Raw genomic sequence first — 20012 nt, forward strand, 5'->3', positions numbered from 1 at the left:
AAATGAATAAGAATAACTTGATTTGTTCAAACAAAAAATTAAAATTAAATTTCGTCGAAAAGATGGTACAATAAATGTATTTTCTAAATCCAAAAAAATATTGATTTCTAAATAAAGCCTAAAAACACCAATCGACTCAATTTTAGCCTTTCCATTTCCTGTATAGATGTTTCTTTCACCATCAAACGGAAGTCAGCTCCGGAGACAACCATGCATAGTGACACTTATGTGAGTAGTAGCACCGATATCTATCCACCAAGTGTCAGTGGGTACAATAGCTAAATTGACTTTCGAACTAACAAAGTTGAGAAGTTTACCTCCTTATCCTACTTCTTGTGCTCCTTATGGCCATTACCTTCAGAATCTACAGTTTGTTTTCCTTTTTCTTTATTCTTGATCCTTTTTCGTTTCTTGCTCGCACTTTGAAAACCAGATGCTAAGTGAGCACTCTCAGATATCTCAATCTTTAGTCACCCTTCCTCTTGCACGCATTGAGCTATGAGCTCATTCAATGTCCACTTTTTCTTTTGAGTATTATACGATATCTTAAAAGAAGTGAACCGTGCAAGCAGAGACATCAAGACGAAATGCACTAACATACCCTCAGACATATCGAGTTTTAGTGCTTTCAAACTTGTCGCTCTATTGGACATCTCCATAATGTACTCCCTTATGCTTCCTTTACCATTATACCGCATGGTTACCAACTTCGTAAGAAGTGGGGTAGTCTCGACCTTTTCATTTGAGGTTAATCGGTTTGCTAATTGGTCTAGGAAACTCCTAGCATCTTCTCCCTCTGTTATTGAGCCATTTATTAGTGTCGGTATGGAAAACTTCATGATACTTAGACACATGCGATTTGATTTTTCCCACAGCTGAAATTCAACTCTCTGCTCTATAGTGCTAGGACTGCTCAGAGGTGCGGGACGATCATTCTTTAATGTATAGTCTAAGTCAATGCAGCCTAAGACTACGGTCACGTATTCTTTTCATTCAGCAAAATTCGAACCACTTAGTGTTTGGATGTTATTAATGTTGGCAGTTACAGATTACACTGAAATTAAAGAGAGAAATTTACTTACGTTCACAATTTAACTAAAACCAAGAACATATAAGTAATATAAAATTATGTAAATAAAATAAAATTTTAAATATATATAAATGGGATCTTTATGAGATACCAAGTACAACATAATGTGTATTCCTTTAGGTCGACACATTATTTATTAGCGATACTCTCTAATATAACTCAAACTTTAATTGGTCACACAGTGTGTCTTCCTTTGAACCGACCCATTGTGCACATAATATGATACTTTGTATGAGTTATATTTTGGTCCATAGTTAATAGCAACCTTAATCGACCACATAATATGTCTTCCTTTGGGCTGACATGTTTTGTGCATGATTTAAACAAAATAATATTTTGTTTCATAGTTGTAAGCTACTTTAAGCATATATCTAGCATAAAAGTAACCTTTCTTTGGGTCGATTACTTTTAGCATAGACACAAAATGTACTAAACTTACCTAATGTGTCTTCCTTTGGACTGACACAATATTTTAATTTAGTAGCACGTTGTGTAGATAAATCCAAGAAAATACTAGGAACTTAGTTCAAACAGAAATTACTTAATCAGACTTAACAACATAAAATTAGACTTATTAATCAATTGATATCTTATGATAATCGATTGATATGATTCAATCGAGTATCCCAATTAATACTATATGTGATTATATGATTATATGATTATATATAAAATCCTTCCTTAGGAAGATAAAGCTTCCTTTAAGTTATATACTTAAATAATATATATTACTATTTAATTTTCTAATCATTTCATTAAAATTTATATAATATATTGTTCACATTGAATAGTGCTTCAGTTTGTTTTATTTACTAAACAGTAGTTTTTTTAGGTTTGTTTTTTACTGTTTTAACCAACGAAATATATACATACTCAATTGATTAAAAAATAATTATAATCAATTAATAATTGACATAGTCACGAGTTTAAGATTATTTATCGATTAAATTTTTTTAATTATTTAGGTTCAAAAAGTCAGAATCATCACAATTTTACCTAAAATTAGATTAAATAGTGACAGTTTTCACCGTTTTCGTATTCTTCTCAGAAATACAAAAAATTCAAAAAATAAGTTTATCCTAGTTTTTTCTTATATGATTTTCGACGATTAAAAATTTGTATTAACTAGAAAAAACTTGATCTAGCATACAAATAACAAATCGATAAAAAACTTAAACTTTATTGCCAATGAAAATGTTGAAATAGAAATCTCGCTCTGATACCAATTGATAGATCTTGTAAAAACCTAAAACGCATGGATTCTAAAATATAAAAAATTCACATATAGGAAATACAAGAACAAGAAGATCTAGTTTCATCGAGAACATGACATAAGAAAAATAAATATATAAACATAATAGATAAGGAACCTGATTGAAGAGTCATATCCTTATCTTCAGCATCGTCAGCTTGATTTCTGTGGAAGAAGATGCAGCGGAAAGGAAAGTCTTCTAAGGGACTTAAGGGATGATGACGTCGTAAAGCTTCTTGTCAATGGGAAACAAGTAACTATGTCAAAATGATGTCCTAAGCTCTTAGGGACAAACTCTATATATAGTGGACATCTATTATCAGCCTATAGATAATAATAGAAGTGAGACTATAAGTCTATATATATACTCAACATCTATTATCAGCATATAGATGATAATAGGTGCAGAACTAAAGGTTCTACGCATACAAGGTCTACATCTAACAACCGAACCTAATAAATCTAAGTTAGATCACTTTAAAGGATTCAGATCGTATTCACATATACAACATACAAATAAACTCACATAATAGGGATAATTATATCTAACATTTACAATTATATATAGAGTTGCAAGTTTCTCATTCGAGTTTAAAAGATACCTTTGAGAAGGGGATGTAGAGGTTATGGTAGATTGAGATGTTTACGGTTTATATTACTTAACCGGGTACTTAACTTTTAGGGAATTGAAGATTATTATTGATAATTTTAGTTATGATATTTAATCATGTTTAAAATTATGATATGTAATCATGTTTGATGATTCTCAGATAATAGAACATATGAAGATATCTGATTCAAATTCAAAGATAATAGAGCATATCTAATCTGGAATATGATTATTTATTTTGGATTGTTTCATTTTGATAGATTTTACTAGTTAAATAGATAGGATTTATAATAATCTATCAATTAAAGACAGTGAATCATACTCTGGTCTATAATATCTCGCCTGGATTCAAATATGATTACGTTGAAAGTGTAAGATTTTAGATGAATTTTTAATTAATAAAAAAAATCCTAAAATAAATATTTTAAAATTAAATCAAATATTATTAAATTATATTTTATTCCTCATTTATCATATTACAATTAATCATATTAGAACGGGAATCAAACCAACTTATAAATTCGTGATGAATAATTTTGAATATTAATATTAATAATGAAATATATTTATTTTTAAATGGTATATTATATTTAATATATATTTGTTAATTATTCAATTAATTTTCTTGCTTTCATTTCAGTTCCTTGCTTTAGGGTGGAGAGCTCGAGCAATAATTTCAACTCCCACGTGCCAATATCTTGGCCATCTCATCGCTGTTGGTCGAAATCCTGACCGTCCGTCGACATCCTATGGCGCTTACAAATACCCTCGCGATCCTTGGGTCCCTCTCGATTCCTCTCCCCCGGCCTTATTCCACCACCGCTTGCGTCGCGCCGGTGCCCTAGATCGCCATCGCCTCGCCTCTCGATCGCCGCCTTCCTTGACAAGGGAAATCGGCTGCTGTTTCGACGATGTATAGATCGGAGCCCAGGGAAAAGGTGAGGAATTTCACTTTTCCTTTCATGTTTCAGATCTGCTCTCTTAATCGATGCGATTTTTTGATGAATTGAGGGGGTTGACCTTGTTGTTTGTTTGTTGGAGGAATTTTTTATCTGCTTTTCCTTGATTTTGATTGTATTTTTGTTCGATCAGATTGGCAATTAATGCGTGATCTCGTGCTTATTTCTAAATATTGAAATTTTTTGGGTTGAGAAAAATTGGGCGTTTCGTGTTACAGAACGATTAGGTCCTTTCTCGACCATGAATTTGATCTTTATCAAAATGGATGTAACATTTTTTGGAAATTTTAAAGGATGCGTGCGAAGGGACACTACTTGAATATGAAAAACAGTGCAAAAAGGAAAACTTTTGTCTCCAATTTTGTTAAGGCATTATAGGAAGAATATAGTTAACCGTATCACCTGGTTAATAAAGTCAAGGTGAATTAAGCAACGATGATTCCTGGTGCAATTTTGTTTTGTTTGATGTGATTCTTAGTAGAGTCTTTCTATTCTATTCGTTTTTCTTTTATCTGTTTTTTGGGCGTGTGATGGTAAGATGTCTTTTAGTTTTATATTTGATCTCTGGTTATTTTTCTATATTTTAACCTTCTCGATTCGATATGAAATTTTGCTCACTAATTCCCAATAATCCTAAAGTCCCATCAGTTTGTACCCCTTTTTTATGCGCTTTGAAATAGATTTCACATAAAACAAATTGTAAGCCATTATTAAATTTGCAAAAAGAAAAAGTGAAAAATGCTTTGCTGGTTGCTTCTCTCAAGTGTTTACCTTATAGTGTTTATATAGAACTGGATATTTGCTAATTCCTTAATTTGTTTGATGGTTTGGCAGTATTTTGATCATAGGAGTGAAGGGTATGATGCGTATGAAGATGACTACGATGAATATGAGGAGGAGACATCAGAATATGAAAGAGAAGAGGAGCCCAAACCTCGAAAACCCACCAAGGAAGAACAAGATTTTCTTAAATTGAGAGAACAACTGAAGGACCAGATTAGAAAAAAATTGAAACGAGAAAATGCGAGTGCATTTGGGTGTTCTTCTCAAAGTCAACAGAGTAAAAGAACAAATAATGATAACAAGTAAGTAATTCCATAGGTATTCTTGATCAAGAATGTCTGACACAATCTCTATTTTTTATTGTATTGAAATATGTGATAGGATAAATTGTTGTGGCTTGCTTATAACAATTCTGATTCTTTGAAGTTTGAACTATGATTTCTGTATATCTTTGTTAATATAACAAACTGAACTGTGGAGACAATAGTTGTATTTTACAGTGCCTTAGGAGGGAGACCAGTGATGATTTTTTTTTTTAAAAAATTCTTAATCTGTGCACAGAGTTGTCTCTTATTGTCATCGCTTCATGTGTCTCTTTTGCTTGTTAAAAATATGACAAATGTACACATTGACTGCTCTATCATGTGATTATTATTATTATTATTACTTTGGTAATTAAAGCAAGTTCTTATTTATATTTTAGACTCAAGAAAATCCATTCTTATGCATATTGTAATACCTGGTCTCTGTGATTTGATCTGGAAAATACTTCTTCTTTTTTGACATTTAAGTTTTAATCTGCCATATATATTTCCACTTTATTCGCTAGAATCTGGTCTATTACAAAATTGAATAGTTTTGACCCTTTTTTTTTTTTTGTTAATGTCATACTTCTCTAGATTTGGCTCCTTTTTTGGTCCTTCAGAGCCTGTTATTGCTTCAAGAGTTATTGAAGAAAGCAAGTCCATCAGAGAGACGAAGCATATTATTGAAAACAGATCAAGTTCTGTTATTGTAAGTTGCTGGGTTCTCATTAGTTTGATTTATGTAGCCTAAGGATTAATAGTATCAGTAAAAGATTAATTTAATCCTTGTTTCTGCAGCCGAAAAGAGAAGGCCCGTCCTCGGCAGCAACTATAACGAATCATCAGCATTATCAACAACCAAAAGTTGTAAATGAGGTAACAGCAATTTGACTTAGCCTCATTGTATGCTATATGTAATGTTACCGACAAGTATATATGCTAAAACATCTATTTTGCAGATGAAAAGGAAAGCACAAGCGCTAAAAGACATGCGTGATTACTCTTTTCTTTTGTCTGATGATGCCGATCTTCCTGATGCAAAAGAGGAGATTAGACCTAGGAGCTCACCTCCAAAAGCTTGTATGAACCCTGTTTAGGTTGAGTTATGGAGGTTTGAGCACTTTCATTCACGAATGATGTGTACTAATGTTTTCTGTTTCAATGGTAGATGGTCAGTCTGTTCAACGGCCACCACCAGTGCATAGCAAGTTGCCAATGAACAAATCCGCAAACTCAGCCTCCATTTCCAATGGATTGAGGAAAACAGATCCAAGCAAACAACTTATGCAAAGAAAGACTGGACCGACAAGAGAAGCTCCAGTCAACCGACCAAAGCCAGCTCCGACAAAGCTGGCTTCAGCACAATATAAGACAGGCATGGTTGGAAATGCTTCTGGCAAGTCTGTAGGGAATAATATGATGCAGCGTAAGGTTCCTCCTGGGCAGGTTGTCGGAACAAATAGGCCTGCACAGGTTGTCGGTTCAAATAGGCCTGTGCAGGTTGTCGCTTCAAATAGGCCTTCACAGGTTGTGGGTTCAAATAGGCCTTCACAGGTTGTCAGTTCAAATAAGCCTGCGCAGGTCGTCGGTTCAAATCGGCCTGCACAGGTTGTAGGTTCTAATAGGCTGCCTAGCAAGGTAGCAAATGATCCAAGATTGAAAAAGGATATTTCAACTGCAAGACAACAACTTCCTCCCCAAAAGCATCACCCTGAACAAAGAAGACCTACTCAAGGAACTGATCAAGTTAGAAAAATACTGAAGCAGCCAATACCTCCTCCAAGACCGCAGGTTCTATTCTCTTCCTTATCAACAATCTCATAATTGATTTCTCAGTCCTCATGACTATATATATATATATCTGCTGGCATATAACTTCTATGATCCATTTTGGCATTGTAATGTGCTTATTTGTTAATGATGGCATTTTTTGATTTGATGCAGCCTTCTAAGCAAAACTTGTCGCGCAGCAGCTATGATGAACGCCCAAAAAAGAGACCTGCGCCAAGGAATTTAAGTGACGATGATGAAGTTGATTATCGAAGTCTCATCAGGGGAATGTTTAGGTAAATAATTGAAAACAAAACCAAGTAAATTTGTTGCTGCAGGCTTCAGTCTCAAGTAATTTGCTGTTTTCTCTGACTACGATAACTCTTTTCTCATCTTTTATGCAGGTATAACCCCAACAAGTATGCAGGGGATGATGAAGATGACAGTGATATGGAAGTTGGTTTTGATACGATACAGAGAGAAGAACAAAGAAGGTACAGTATAGTTCTTTACCCCAAATTTGGATTAAGGCAAGTCAAAGGCTTGTTTATTCCACTGATTTGCCAACTATCCCTTTTTGGACAATGTCTTCAGCTCCTTGATTGCTAAAAAGGAGGATGAAGAGCAGCTCCGCCTAATTGAAGAAGAAGAGGAGCGCGAAAGACAAAGGAGACAGAGAAAAAAATCACGCATGGCTAGTTGATGTCCTAGGGGGTCAAAATGATCTCTGCTGTTTATTGAGCTGATCATCTCATTCCTGCCCATACAAAGATGGTTGCTCAACCATTCAACAGGCACATTCTTGTTATGGCTTCTGATTCATGTCGGGGAGAGCAACTCTGTGCCGTCATGAAAATGGATCGATCGATTCGCTCAGCATTAACAGAAAATTGGGTTGATTTTGTTGCATGTTGAAACGATACTTAATTTCAGTGTTATTACTCATTCATCATCATCCTTATCGATCCGGTGACTGGCATTTGTTGGTTGTGAAAAAAAAGAAATAAAAGGTTTCGAAGGTTTGAAATCTTAGTAAAGAAAGGAAGCATTGAAAGATAATTTCCGGCGACTGGCCGTCTCTTGTGCCATAGTATTTGTGATAACTAGAGATTGTTTATCTTTTTTGGAATCGAACCAAATTATCAAATTAAAATTGTGTTTTTTTTTGTTTAATTCTGACTGTTTTTTTCAGACCACTGATGTTCTTTTTCCAATTCCATGTGTCTGACAACATTAAAAATTCTATAACATCAAAATTCTATTTGAAATTTGATTATATTTTAAAATAATATCAAATATATTGAGTAATAGAATATTTTGTAAAAAAGTTAACAAAGTAATATATTATAATGAATATTAAATCTGAATTTTGTAAAATTACATTAAAAATATATAACAAAGTTCTGATATTGGACCGGTTTAATATGGGTTCACGAAGATTCTCCCTCAACAAAAGAAATTATATGAAAATAGCTTCTAAATTAATTTTCCATTGTAATTTTTCACTCTGAAAATAGCTTCTAAATCTCGTCACAATCATGATAAACCATGAAATGGAGAAACCCTTCAAGCCAAAATAACAATAGTGAATTAATCAAAACTCAAGGAGAATTAATACAACACAACAAAAATACATGGTATGATAACCACAGATCTCCCCCTTGGACTTAAAAGAATTTGAATTGTGGGCGAGAAAAGGAATCAAAAGCTATAACTGAAAAACAAAAAAAGATCATTCACATTGGATGATCAAAAGTCGAAGCTTATGATTGGGAGAAAAGCATTACTTTCCCATCCCCGTTGGATGACCAATCTGATTCCAGTGACCATTTGGGTCATCAATGATTTGCTGTTTGTCACATGAGCCCTTTTGCTTGCATATCAAGAGCCACATCAGAAAGGGACGGTAAATAAATGTTTGCAGCTCCAAAAGGGCAAGGCGACTTGGTCTGGACAATGTGCATTTGCTCGGTTCATTATACATGACCTAGTTTGCATTAAGTCCTCCTGTAAAACAGAACATAAGCCGCTGAAGTTTTTATGCCCTCCTCGGCGATGGGGACAACATTGCGGTCATCAAAATCATACCAACGGTTTTCTCCCCCATGCTGCAAAAAAAAAAAAGGAATCAAAATGTAAGGGGAAAGCAAAGAAACTAGTATGAATGTTAATGGAGATCGGTCTTGTTCGGCCTCTATATTTACGAGGAAGAACATTTTCATCCAGTGTTGCATGAGAGATAACGAGCTTGAAATCATAGATAGAATTTATTTAGTGGATATGGACTTACATAGACAAAAGCAGTATAGTGACCACCTCCCATATTTCCGTAGTGATTGCTCACAGCATACAGTTGGTAGTTGTTGGATATTTGCTTTGGCGTGCCAGCAATGTAGTTTGTCAAATCCAGATCACGAATAGGGAATTCTACCAATGTCTCGAGCTTGTTTTTTGTATATCTGGTATATGAGAACCTTTTTAAATGAATGACGAGAACTTCAGGCAACCTCCAGAGATCTAATTTTTTGGTAGCTTGCTGATGTTTCTTACAACTTGGGCAATACCTGTTAAAAAAGAGTTTATTCTTCTGAGCAAGCACAAATATGGAAGTGCTAACAAAACACTCGAGAGAAATGTTTGCAAAAATCACACCAACATATGCAGACAAAGTAGCATCAATATCTATTCGCAACTATGTAACTGTTCTTAAGAATTCACATTCCAACCGATGGTAGAATGCATTTATTCCAGACACTAGAGAAGTGAGGCCAAGATCTTTATTACTTAGATAACAGTGTCGGAGTTACTAACATGGGTACTGAGGGGGACTGGGAAAGTCCAGATATCCAAAGCCTAGATTATACATGTAAACCAGATCTCATGAAAGTATATATTCTATAATTGTTGCAAGTAAGAATACTCTATTGTTAAAACATACTAAAGATTAGTATTTTGCAAGAATATTTACATATGCATATGGCAAATTTAAACTTACTGATGCTTATGATTTAGCAAGCACAGACAAAAACAAAATGCTGACATGAAGCTCAGTAGCCAACCACGATGCTAGACTAAAGAAACTGACATTATAAACATGCCTTCTGCCTATCAATGTGATATTGAGGAAAAAACATACTGACCACATATCTTCCGGGCCTAGTGGCTCCTCCTTGAGGAATGCTTCTAGGCATGCATACAAAGTACAGGAATCTTGAGATCTTTTTGGAAAAAGTCGGAACTTGTAGATCTCTGGTAACGCGTTCAGAAGATTTGTATCATATTGTTCCAACACTTTAGTCTGCCAACAGACTAGCACAAATAAATGCTTCGATGTTGTAGGCAAAGGTGTTGCTTCATCCATTTCTATTTTTGATTGCATGACTTTACTCTTTTCATCTGTTAAATGAAATTGAAATTCACCCTCAGTATTGGAGGCATATTCCACTTCTTGAGGGCATTCGCTTTCAGCTTCCATATTGAAATTTGCTTCAAAGGAGATGCTAGTGCATCTATCTTCTTCACCATCTAACCCAGCATCCTTGCTCTTTCTAAATGGACTCAGAAGCTTCAGAAACATCTTGCAGATGGTAGATCCATCGACAACATCTGGCAGTGTTGTCACAAGAGGAACTCCAAAGCCTTTCCAATTTGTTCTTTTGCTAAGAATATAATGCCTGAATTGCAGTGTTTGATCAGAAAGACATGGATGAAAAGAAATATGCAATCATTCCAGCAATCCATTAAACATGCAATTAGATAGTTCATAAAAACAGGAATTTCCATAGTTTGCTGGCCAAAAGTGAACTTAGAAAGGTATGTAGTAATCTAGCAATTCCAGCCATGTGTTCTGGCATTTTCAGGAGAGGAGAAAACACTGAATCTTAACACATGAGAAAAAGGACATTAACCACTTATGGAGATACTAAAACCCCATAGTGTTTGGTTCCATGTAGACACAAGGTTCAAAAACGATGAATGACTTTATTGTCGTCTGGGAATTCTTATACAAAAAATGTATATATATTCATTTCTACTAACATTGTGCAAAGAAACCCAATCCAATAGAATGTTTCATATGAAGAGAATGAGATGCACTAAATGAACGATATTGAAGTAATTGCACGTGACAGCAAATATCTCACCCTCAACATAAGTTGGCACACATTGCATCGAAGAATATCTGTAAAACCTTGGAGAAAGAAATAAAAGAACCCTTCCACCTCGTATCAAACTAATGTGCATCAGTTTAGTATAGAAAAATAAGCCAGTATAGGTTCATACTTGCATCTTAGGTATTCAAACTCAGGTACAAGTATCTAATATGGATGTTGATCCAAGTGTCTGATACAACTATTTCTAAATTTTTTTACAGGGATTGAAGCCCGAACCAGACAAGTTCAAGTGAATGTAGAATTACTAGAGAATAGAAAGCTTACTCTTCCAATCTTTGGTGTACAAAAACCACCAATGGAGATTTTTCAGCATCTTTTGGTAGCCGATATGCTGCTAGGCGATCTTCATCTCTAATCAGGGATATTGAATCTGATGGCTCATCCAGAAAACGGATAATGCAATTAGCATAAACCTGTGGATGCTTGCCTTAGTTAATTCAATACTAATCTAAAAGTTTATTGATTGAATACATCAAAGCATTTTTTTTTGTTTCAGAAGAACACACCTCAGCAATCAATAGACTCTCATCATCTCTCAATGAAGAAGCAACACCTAGTGCCCGAATAAGGTCCTTCAATTTCCCTGACTTGGGCACATTAATTGTGTAAGTTGATGGCTCGATACTACCATCAGTACTGAAAACAGTAACAGCCATTGTCCTCATTGTTGTTGATGGCAGTGGCAGAGACAAATACATGAAGGGATCAAATGTTATGGACACTTTACTGCATACAGGACAAACTAAAGTGGACTTATATTGACCCTGTAATGTTAACCAAGAACAAGAAACTCCAATTACTAGAGATCAGATATAGAAAGATTTGTATGATTAGTAAAAGTACATTACCCACAAAAAGCATAGGATACGTTTGAGAAAGCATAATGAAAATGAATTCTTTCAGAACGTTTTTGCAACAAAGTGAGAACTGAAAAGTAGAATCAATAATCCCAATAGGTAATGCATGCCATAAGAAGTTTTGACACAAACAGAACCAAATCAACTGCTGTATCACCTCGATTTCTATATTTCCTAGAAAATATTGGGAGATCAAATTTCTAATGTTGAACAACTGGCCGAGATAAGCATTTAGTGCAGAACTACAGGACTCACTTGGCAAATATCAACTATGATAGAATCATTTCGAGCTAAATGATTTCCCCAGTATTCATCAGCAACTTCGTCATCAGGACGACCAGATGCATCTTTAGCTTCAACATATGGCTTGTGTTTGACACGATTCAGATCCTCATGCAGTCCATCTAACAGAAAAGCAAGAAGCTCCTATGAAACCAAGCATAAATGTCAAAATAAGTGTTTATTTCATCTAACAATTTCCAATTTTTAAGTTATTATTATGGAGATTCAAGAGTAAGTTACCAGTAAACTAGGATTGAATACCTGTGAATCATGTTGGTTAAAGCCACTAAATTGTGGGGCAAATCGAGCAAGCTTCCCCTTAAAAACATGTGGAACAACAGGCAATCTATCTATTGTACATAAGTTCCTTAAGAGATCTCCAAATGCCATAGCAAGCTCTCCCTGTTTAGAAGTACAGGCTCAGTGATGAATATAGTAAATGGAGAAACTTGATTGTGCAAAACTTTCACCAACCAAAAACACAAATGTTGCTATAAGAGAAAGGCAAATATTTATTTAAATTAGAACTACTATATTCAAATTAGTGTGAATCGATCAAACAATGACATACCTTCATGCCTAATGGATTTTGAGCATTGATTTCTTTACGAAAATTTCCATGAAAGTATTCCACAAGCTTCGGGGTGTGCGCCAGACATTGCAGAGAACTGTTCATGAAGCATGTATTTCCAAGATTGTCTAATCCTCTCAATCCAAACAGACCACCACCTTTGAAGCTCCCATTCTGCAGATCCGAATCTGAATATCCTAAGCTGCCATTGCACATTAGAGGGTTACCATAACAGGAACCAGTCAATTTAGACTGATCTAGTTGTAGGTTGTCCTTCTTAGCTTCACTTTTACAGATCATGTTTTCTAATAATGCAGAGACTTGCACTTCCAGAAGTACCTGTACAGAATAACAGAGCAAACTTGTCACAAAAGCACAAAATTTCCAGGTCAGGTAACATATTCAATTACAAAGAGATAACAACAAAGCAACTGATTTGTTTTTTAGTTTATCTTTTAAACACAGTACAAAAGCAAAGAAGTGTAATACTAATATGAAAAGAACAAAGAACTAACTACATAAGAATAATATTTTGACTATTTGAGCCTGGCTGCAGCCGCCTCTTCAATCCCCAGTTACACATCAAAGAAAGTCAACCAAAACTCTCTTCTTATTTTTTTATAGAAAGTTAGTTAGTCCTCTCTAAACATCATGGCATCAAAACTCTTAATTATCTTATCTAACCAAGTGTCTATAGTACTTCTTTGAACATGATCCTAGTCCAGGTCATCCAATATAGGTGGGCTGCTCTAGTGCAAGCTCAAGTTGAGATGAGATCCAGTATGACACTTATGATTCACTGGTATTGGCTTGGCTTTGTTATTAGTGAAACATGTTGGGAAAACCAAGTAGCTACCAAACATGTTGGGGGAACAAGAGAGGCATGGTTGCTTGAAAATGCTGGGCGGACCAAGTGGGATCGATATATTGAATGGATCACAAGGATCAGGCATGTCAATGAAAATGGATCAGTTATAAAGTGAACAATCTGACAAGATGAACAAAATTAACAGAATAGGCAGGCTAGAAGAGTCAGAAGAGACATACCAAACAGGTCAAATTAGTCTAGTGAAGCAGACAAATCGATATACCATATGACGTACTGAACAAGGAGCAAGTGTTGTATAAGCCAAATGGACCAAGAGGATAAGCTGGCTGAGAGAATCAAACGGGCCAACATAAACTGAATTATTCTAATTCTCATGCATTTCATTAATGCAACTAAATAAGATAATTGAATGTTAACAGTATGATAGGACAACAATGCAATGCACCCATGTGCAAAAAGGCAACAAATTCTGTACCAATTTTAAGCTTGTACGTGGCAAGAGAATTGTACTAAATCCCTCTCATAACGAATTGTTGAAAAATGAAACTAGGAATGTCAATCAACAAGGCTGATATTGATGGCAGCAAATACAAATACACAAGCACATACAGAAAGAAGTGATGCTAGTTCTCATCACGTCAACAATAAGCCCTGAAAGAAGCGGTGTTAGTTCTCATCATGTCAACAATAAGCCCTTACGAGGCTTACAAAAAATAGGGGTTACCACCCAATACCATACTGGAGAAAATTAGAACCTACCAGCTAGTATGGAAAACGATGAAATCTTATACCCTCAGCTAAACTTGTCAATAAATGAGTATCAGGAGTCTATAAATATAATCCTACTATTCTCTTCTATAGTTGCAACCAAGTTTAGCCCCATATGGTGCATTGTCCGCTGGTAGTTTATAGATTTAAATATTTTACAATGGATCCTTCCCCGGAACTCTGCATGGCAGGAGCTTCGTGCACCGGGCTGCCCTTTTTGTTAATGTTATGAGCCATTTAGTGAGATAAGGCTTGGTTGTTGTTGTTGTTGTAGTAATGTTATGAGTCATTTCTCCCACTAGGGCAAAATGCTGCAATTTTGATCATTAAACATCACATGCTGCCAATCAAAAATATTTCTAAGAATTTTAGGCTAACAATTGAACTACAGGCATTAAAGGTATCTAAAACTTTATGGAAAAGATTCATGTTCATCAAGAATATATGAAATAAATTGCCATGATCTATTCAAGACTTGAATGCTTCCCGCGATGGAACTTATGCATAGGACTTCTGCTCCGAACTAAAATTAAAAGTAGACAGTAAAAACAATATACCAGAGTTAAATAGCTTAAGCTTAGGTACTGCACTTTCAAGTAATCTGCAACTGGTAATTCATAGGCAATGATACCTAGCCAGGTAACCATCACCATCTTTGATATTACCGTAACAAGTTAAATAAGAAAAATGATACGACACAATCACTGCACATTAGAAAAGTTAATCAATGAAGATAAACTTAAAGCAGACTATAATCAAGCAGTGAAAAAGAAGTTACCTCTTGATCTGATTTCGGATTACAATCTAGAGGAACCCTGTTCCATTCTTCCATTAATATCAAATTTGTTCGTCCAGAGAAGTCCCATATGTGAACCTACCCCAACAAATGAAAGTGAAAAAAAAAACACAGATGTGCTACATTTCTCATCAAGGACAGAAATGAGGATATATCTCTCTAATGTACACAACATACAGGTTCTGAATCAATGCCAAAAATCTTGCTTGCCCTTTTGTAATTTTCAACAGCATTATCCTATATGACAAACACATTTGCATGGTTAGAGAGCAAAAGTATATCTTACTGAAAGAACAAATTAGTTGGGAACAAAAGAACTCATGTACAAGTGTAGACCATCGAATGCTCTTAGCATTTGCCTCTTATAGTAACTATTTTGATATTCAAATTTAAGAATTAAGAGAATGGTTCTATTCAGTAAACACAAGGGAGCATAAAAGTATGCACTAAGCCAAAGTGACCATCAAAGAGATGATAAGCTACTATAGTGACCACAAATGCAGTACATAACTAGACATGACAAGTTTCCAATTCCAAAAGAGTCAATTGAAATGGAAAAAGGAAACCCCAAGAGATTGAAGTGGTTGTGGGAGCACATTACCAAATTTCCTTTTGGTCTCAAAGCACTGTGTGATGCAAATGAGGTGTTTCGTAAGTACATGTTCAATGTGCAATTTCATAAAGCACCATTTTTCCCAAGCATATTTCACAATGCAGGTTAGGAATGCGCCATTTTTCCCAAAAAAAAAATTAAACCAGCTGAAGAGATATACAGAAGAAAATACTTTCCAAAAACAGTATTTAGAATACTATAAAAAAACATTTAGAATACTATAAAAATGAGCACAAAGTGCCAAAATTATTAGCAATATATAAGGAATACTATTATTAAATAATAAAATCTATAATTAATCTAATAATATAGCAATTATTATAAAATAAAATTTAAATGTCAGTAATAAAAACAGAGAATTAATATATAATGTGCAAAAGAAGAAAATATTTAACCGATATTTTTATCAATATTGTGTTAGTTAAGCTACCTATACTAAAGTTTTTAGATATTAATTTTGTGTGAATAGTTTATATATATACATTAATAAATCAGATTTTATAATCTTATAACTTTTGGCTATTATATACTAAATGAGAATGATTATTTCTTGTAAAATTATATTTCGAAATATTTTCATACTGAAATTTTACAATTCAATTATTCTTTTATAATTTTTAATAGTCTATATTATTTTTATATAAATATTTAAACAAAAATCTATCTTATCCATAACTAGAAAGTTAATAAGAAAAATATATTAAGAAATTAATCAGAGTTTTCATACTCAAAACAATTTAAGATGGCAATATCTAGTTCGCAAAGGAAGATAATTGTTGTATTTTCAATAATGCAATTTAGCTAGCGAAAGTGTTTTTACTTAACACATGTTTGAAATGCCAAAGCAATGAAAAATCCACACTGAAGAGACTCAAAGCACTTGTTCATACTTGACAATTAGCCCTAAGGAATAATTGTAAATTATCCAATAGTTATTTGATAGGTTAGTAGCAGTTGATATTCTGTTTCCTGTACATTAAGTATGGGAGCATCTTCTTAATAGTGTCTCAGATGGTTTATCTTTATTTTCTAATATAGAAAAGTGTTGATACTCAACTCCGAACTCAGTCTCATATGAGAGTCAACAGAATGGGAATTCTACTAGTTTTCTTAGCATGTGACACCTAAATGATTCACAATCATCGTATGCAAGCAAAAGAAGAATAACACCAGAATGTTCAAACTGACAATGAGATCAAAGTATTGACAGACACCTTTTTGCTAATCTTCACTATGAGAATGTTCGTTTCCCGGATAACTGAGATCCTTAGAATCAAAGGATAAACATCAGTTGTGCTATCTTCAGTGAACAGAAAGCTCCCATTTTTCTTCACAGTCAAATCACTGTCAGTTTGCCTGCAGTAAAACCTATATTAACAAGCTACAAAGAGAAAAAAATAACCTAATATTTTTGCAGTCTAAAATGTAAAATGGATTAAGGATTGAACTTAATATGAATTAAGCTTGTCATTTGATTCAATCACATTTGACAACATCAGCATACAGTATGAGCAAAACCCACACCCCAGATAAGTGCTCATTTAAAGAGAAATTTCTACTCTCTTAAACACATGGCCAGGATGTCCTGACCTGCCCAAGTAGGACTATAGGAGTAGGCTCCAGCTTTATATACTCCCTAGTCTCAAAATGTGTTCACATTTGGCTCAAATAGCATGTCAAGGAGAAGAATAGGCTAAGACAACTTCCAGGTTAAGTATCCATCTAGGAGGGAAGTTCCCATTTAAGATGTGGACTGCAGAAGCAGGAGCATGCTCTTTATCAGACAACAAATACAAAATAAATAAGAAAGATTTTTGATGGAGAGGAAAAATAACTTGTTTCATGCACAAAGCACAAGGTGTCTAATAAAACTTTGGTATATTAGACAGCAGGTACAAGTGGGATTTGAACAAGGCTCTCAGAAAGAGAAATTAAGAAAACTTTTTTTTCATGAATAAACCATGAGAGAAATAATTAAACACAATTGCTAGCTGTTTGCTTAATTGCATTGGCAAGATAACAAGGCAATTTTAAACAATATGACTACAGAACAATTTAGAGATTGGATCAATTGGTAAAATATCTAGTGGAACTGTAGAATCACTTAATTAGAGAATATATTTCAAGCTCATGTCAATATACTTGTCCTGTCATAGATGCATCAAAACTTATATATTGCCTTACCAAGTTAGAGTCAACTACAATATCATGGTTTATTGGTCATGTTAAGTTGCATTAAGAAGAGATGACAATGGGAGGGAGTACTTGTGAAATTTCCATTATCCATGACAAAGAAAGCCAATACTTGTAACAAGGACAGGTAATTGTGATTTATCCATTCCAAACTCATTTGACAAGTATCTATATGTGATTAAATGGGTTAGGCAGTGACAGCTACCTGAAATGCCCATCTATTGCCATCTCAAACATTAAGCCTCATGTTGACCATATTGCTAGACAAGAATCATGATAGGCAAAGTGTGAAACAATATTCAAGAATCATCAAATATCTAGTTTAGCCATTGAGCATAACTTGATTGAGAAAGGAGTATTTTTGGTAAAGTAGGTGATGGTGCACTCTACTAATCTTGTGTATAAACTAAACCTCTTGGCCATTGTTGTTTTGCAATTTAAAGTAAGATGAATTAATTCTCAAATTCAACATTCTATCCGCTCAAGTGAAGATTTAGCGAGAATATAAGACTTTCTATATTTATATATTGACTTGCATTTAAGTGGATCAAACCAATCTAGTAAAGTCCCTTTCATGCCATCAACCAGCCATTTACATGGAAGCCCTTCCATTGTCTTGGCACCAAAAGGAATGAATTTTATCTCCTGTTTACTGTTTTGTCTTCTTAGTTGCTCATTCGATAGTAGCTGAACTTAACTGTACTGTGATTTAGTATAGTCCATCAAGAAAGCAGTATGGACTCTATAATCAAAGCACCCATGATGCAAATGCAAATACACCTTTCCTACCATCTTAATCTCATGACAAGTAACATTCTCTAATAGTCTTTGGGCCACTATATATTTGCTTATCTTCCCAATGCTTAATTACATGTGTGATGAGCTATTTGCAACTGCAAGTATCAGTACTTGACAGAGAAAAACTGAAGCTAGGCTACCAATAATTCCTGGTGAACTCTCTAGTATATTTTCTATGCACCTCAGGCAATGTAAGCCTAACCTAAATTACTTGTTTCCCAAAAAGACACTTGGATAAACCCTAACCCAAGCAAAACACTTCAACGATTAGCAAAATACTTGAAATGATGGATAGTGACTACTCACTGGCGAAGCCAAAATAAGGTGATCATATGAAAGACCAATCTGTAGAAAACACTTCAAGTTCGAAAAAGAAAATCCTTATAAAATGCTTCAAGCAGAGCTAACAATGTCGATACCTATTGAGCGCTTGCGCCCACAAATCTGCGCCAATCAAAGCATAGCATCGCCCCCGACTTCCATCGTCTTCATCCTCCCTCAAATCACCATCTCGCCGGAGATTAAAAACCAGATCCGAGCCAAATAAGTTGTTAATGATCTTCATGCCATAGGAAGTTGGCGTGTGACACGCGGCATAGGGAACCCCCCTCAGTCCACTCCCCGGCTGTGGGTCCTGCGCCTCCTTCCACCACCTGGCCGTCGACCCGCTCACGAAATCAATCCCAAGGCAATAAAGAACGGAAGGATCCAAATGAACGGAGAGATCAAGCATACGGAATAAAGGATGGATCGGCGAATAACAGTTACCTGTACGGGACGAGGTAGACGCGGCCGTCACCGTCGGAGACGGGCGGAGAATCAACGGAGGAGGGAGACGCCTCGACTGAAGATTCATCCATCATGGTGGAAGACTTCCCTCGATCCGGAAGAGAAAACTGGGGTGAAGTGGCGGCGGAGGCGGCGACAATGGCCGTCCGACCAAGGGAGGAGAAGAAAGCGGAAGGAAGGAGAAGGGAAATAGTTTAAGGAAGAGGACAGATGCGGAGAAAGGAGAGAGAGAGAGGGAAACACAAGGCCCTCTCTCATTCGCTTTCTATAGTCTACATAAATCTTAATACGGAGCACCCACGCCTACTGGTTTACCTTCTTATTATTGGTTAATAACCGGAAAAAATGAAGGACCTCCCATTTTAGAACGCACCATATGCTTGGTATTCCAGTGGGTGCGTAAGCATAGATTTAAGGAAACACTTGGGCAATTATTATTGGACACTAAGTGTCCGTCATGTTCGTGTGTGGGTCCCGGGATTTGTGGCGAATCATCGGATGGGTACGAGTGGGCACTGAAAGGAAAACAGCCTGTGATAATATAAGCAGCGTATCCCGCTTCGGATATTCCGTTA

General features: G+C 35.2%; 2 protein-coding genes across 2 annotated transcripts; one reads left to right on the plus strand and one right to left on the minus strand.

The window, feature by feature from the left end:
- The first annotated feature begins 3747 nt into the window (after positions 1-3747).
- On the plus strand, positions 3748-7724 carry LOC122047984 (serine/arginine repetitive matrix protein 2-like). Its single transcript, XM_042609547.1, has 9 exons — positions 3748-3890; positions 4746-4996; positions 5594-5708; positions 5798-5875; positions 5959-6079; positions 6168-6790; positions 6944-7065; positions 7174-7263; positions 7364-7724. Exons 1-9 carry the CDS (start codon positions 3864-3866, stop codon positions 7470-7472), a joined length of 1536 nt encoding a protein of 511 aa, XP_042465481.1. The 5' UTR covers positions 3748-3863; the 3' UTR covers positions 7473-7724.
- A 610-nt stretch (positions 7725-8334) lies between these two features.
- On the minus strand, positions 8335-19676 carry LOC122047985 (ubiquitin carboxyl-terminal hydrolase 8-like). Its single transcript, XM_042609548.1, has 13 exons — positions 19417-19676; positions 19068-19301; positions 16872-17013; positions 15222-15281; positions 15027-15122; positions 12652-12990; positions 12342-12482; positions 12054-12224; positions 11448-11705; positions 11206-11354; positions 9910-10443; positions 9060-9333; positions 8335-8877 (listed from the first exon to the last, which is right to left on the minus strand). Exons 1-13 carry the CDS (start codon positions 19509-19511, stop codon positions 8767-8769), a joined length of 2604 nt encoding a protein of 867 aa, XP_042465482.1. The 5' UTR covers positions 19512-19676; the 3' UTR covers positions 8335-8766.
- Between the last annotated feature and the right edge of the window lie 336 nt (positions 19677-20012).

The sequence above is a fragment of the Zingiber officinale genome, chromosome 2B, assembly GCF_018446385.1.
Source record: "Zingiber officinale cultivar Zhangliang chromosome 2B, Zo_v1.1, whole genome shotgun sequence".
Lineage (NCBI taxonomy): Eukaryota > Viridiplantae > Streptophyta > Magnoliopsida > Zingiberales > Zingiberaceae > Zingiber > Zingiber officinale.

What these genes read in the sequence shown, in the direction of transcription:
- LOC122047984 (XM_042609547.1), top strand. Translation starts at nt 3,864, where the DNA reads ATGTATAGATCGGAGCCCAGGGAAAAG. An exon ending in CTCATCAGGGGAATGTTTAG is followed by an intron (nt 7,066 to 7,173) that starts GTAAATAATTGA and finishes TCTTTTATGCAG; the next exon opens with GTATAACCCCAACAAGTATG. An exon ending in CAGAGAGAAGAACAAAGAAG is followed by an intron (nt 7,264 to 7,363) that starts GTACAGTATAGT and finishes CAATGTCTTCAG; the next exon opens with CTCCTTGATTGCTAAAAAGG.
- LOC122047985 (XM_042609548.1), bottom strand. Translation starts at nt 19,511, where the DNA reads ATGATGGATGAATCTTCAGTCGAGGCGTCTCCCTCCTCCGTTGATTCT. An exon ending in AAAATCCATTAGGCATGAAG is followed by an intron (nt 12,483 to 12,651) that starts GTATGTCATTGT and finishes ACTTCTAAACAG; the next exon opens with GGAGAGCTTGCTATGGCATT. An exon ending in ACTATACTGCTTTTGTCTAT is followed by an intron (nt 8,878 to 9,059) that starts GTAAGTCCATAT and finishes TTTTTTTTGCAG; the next exon opens with CATGGGGGAGAAAACCGTTG.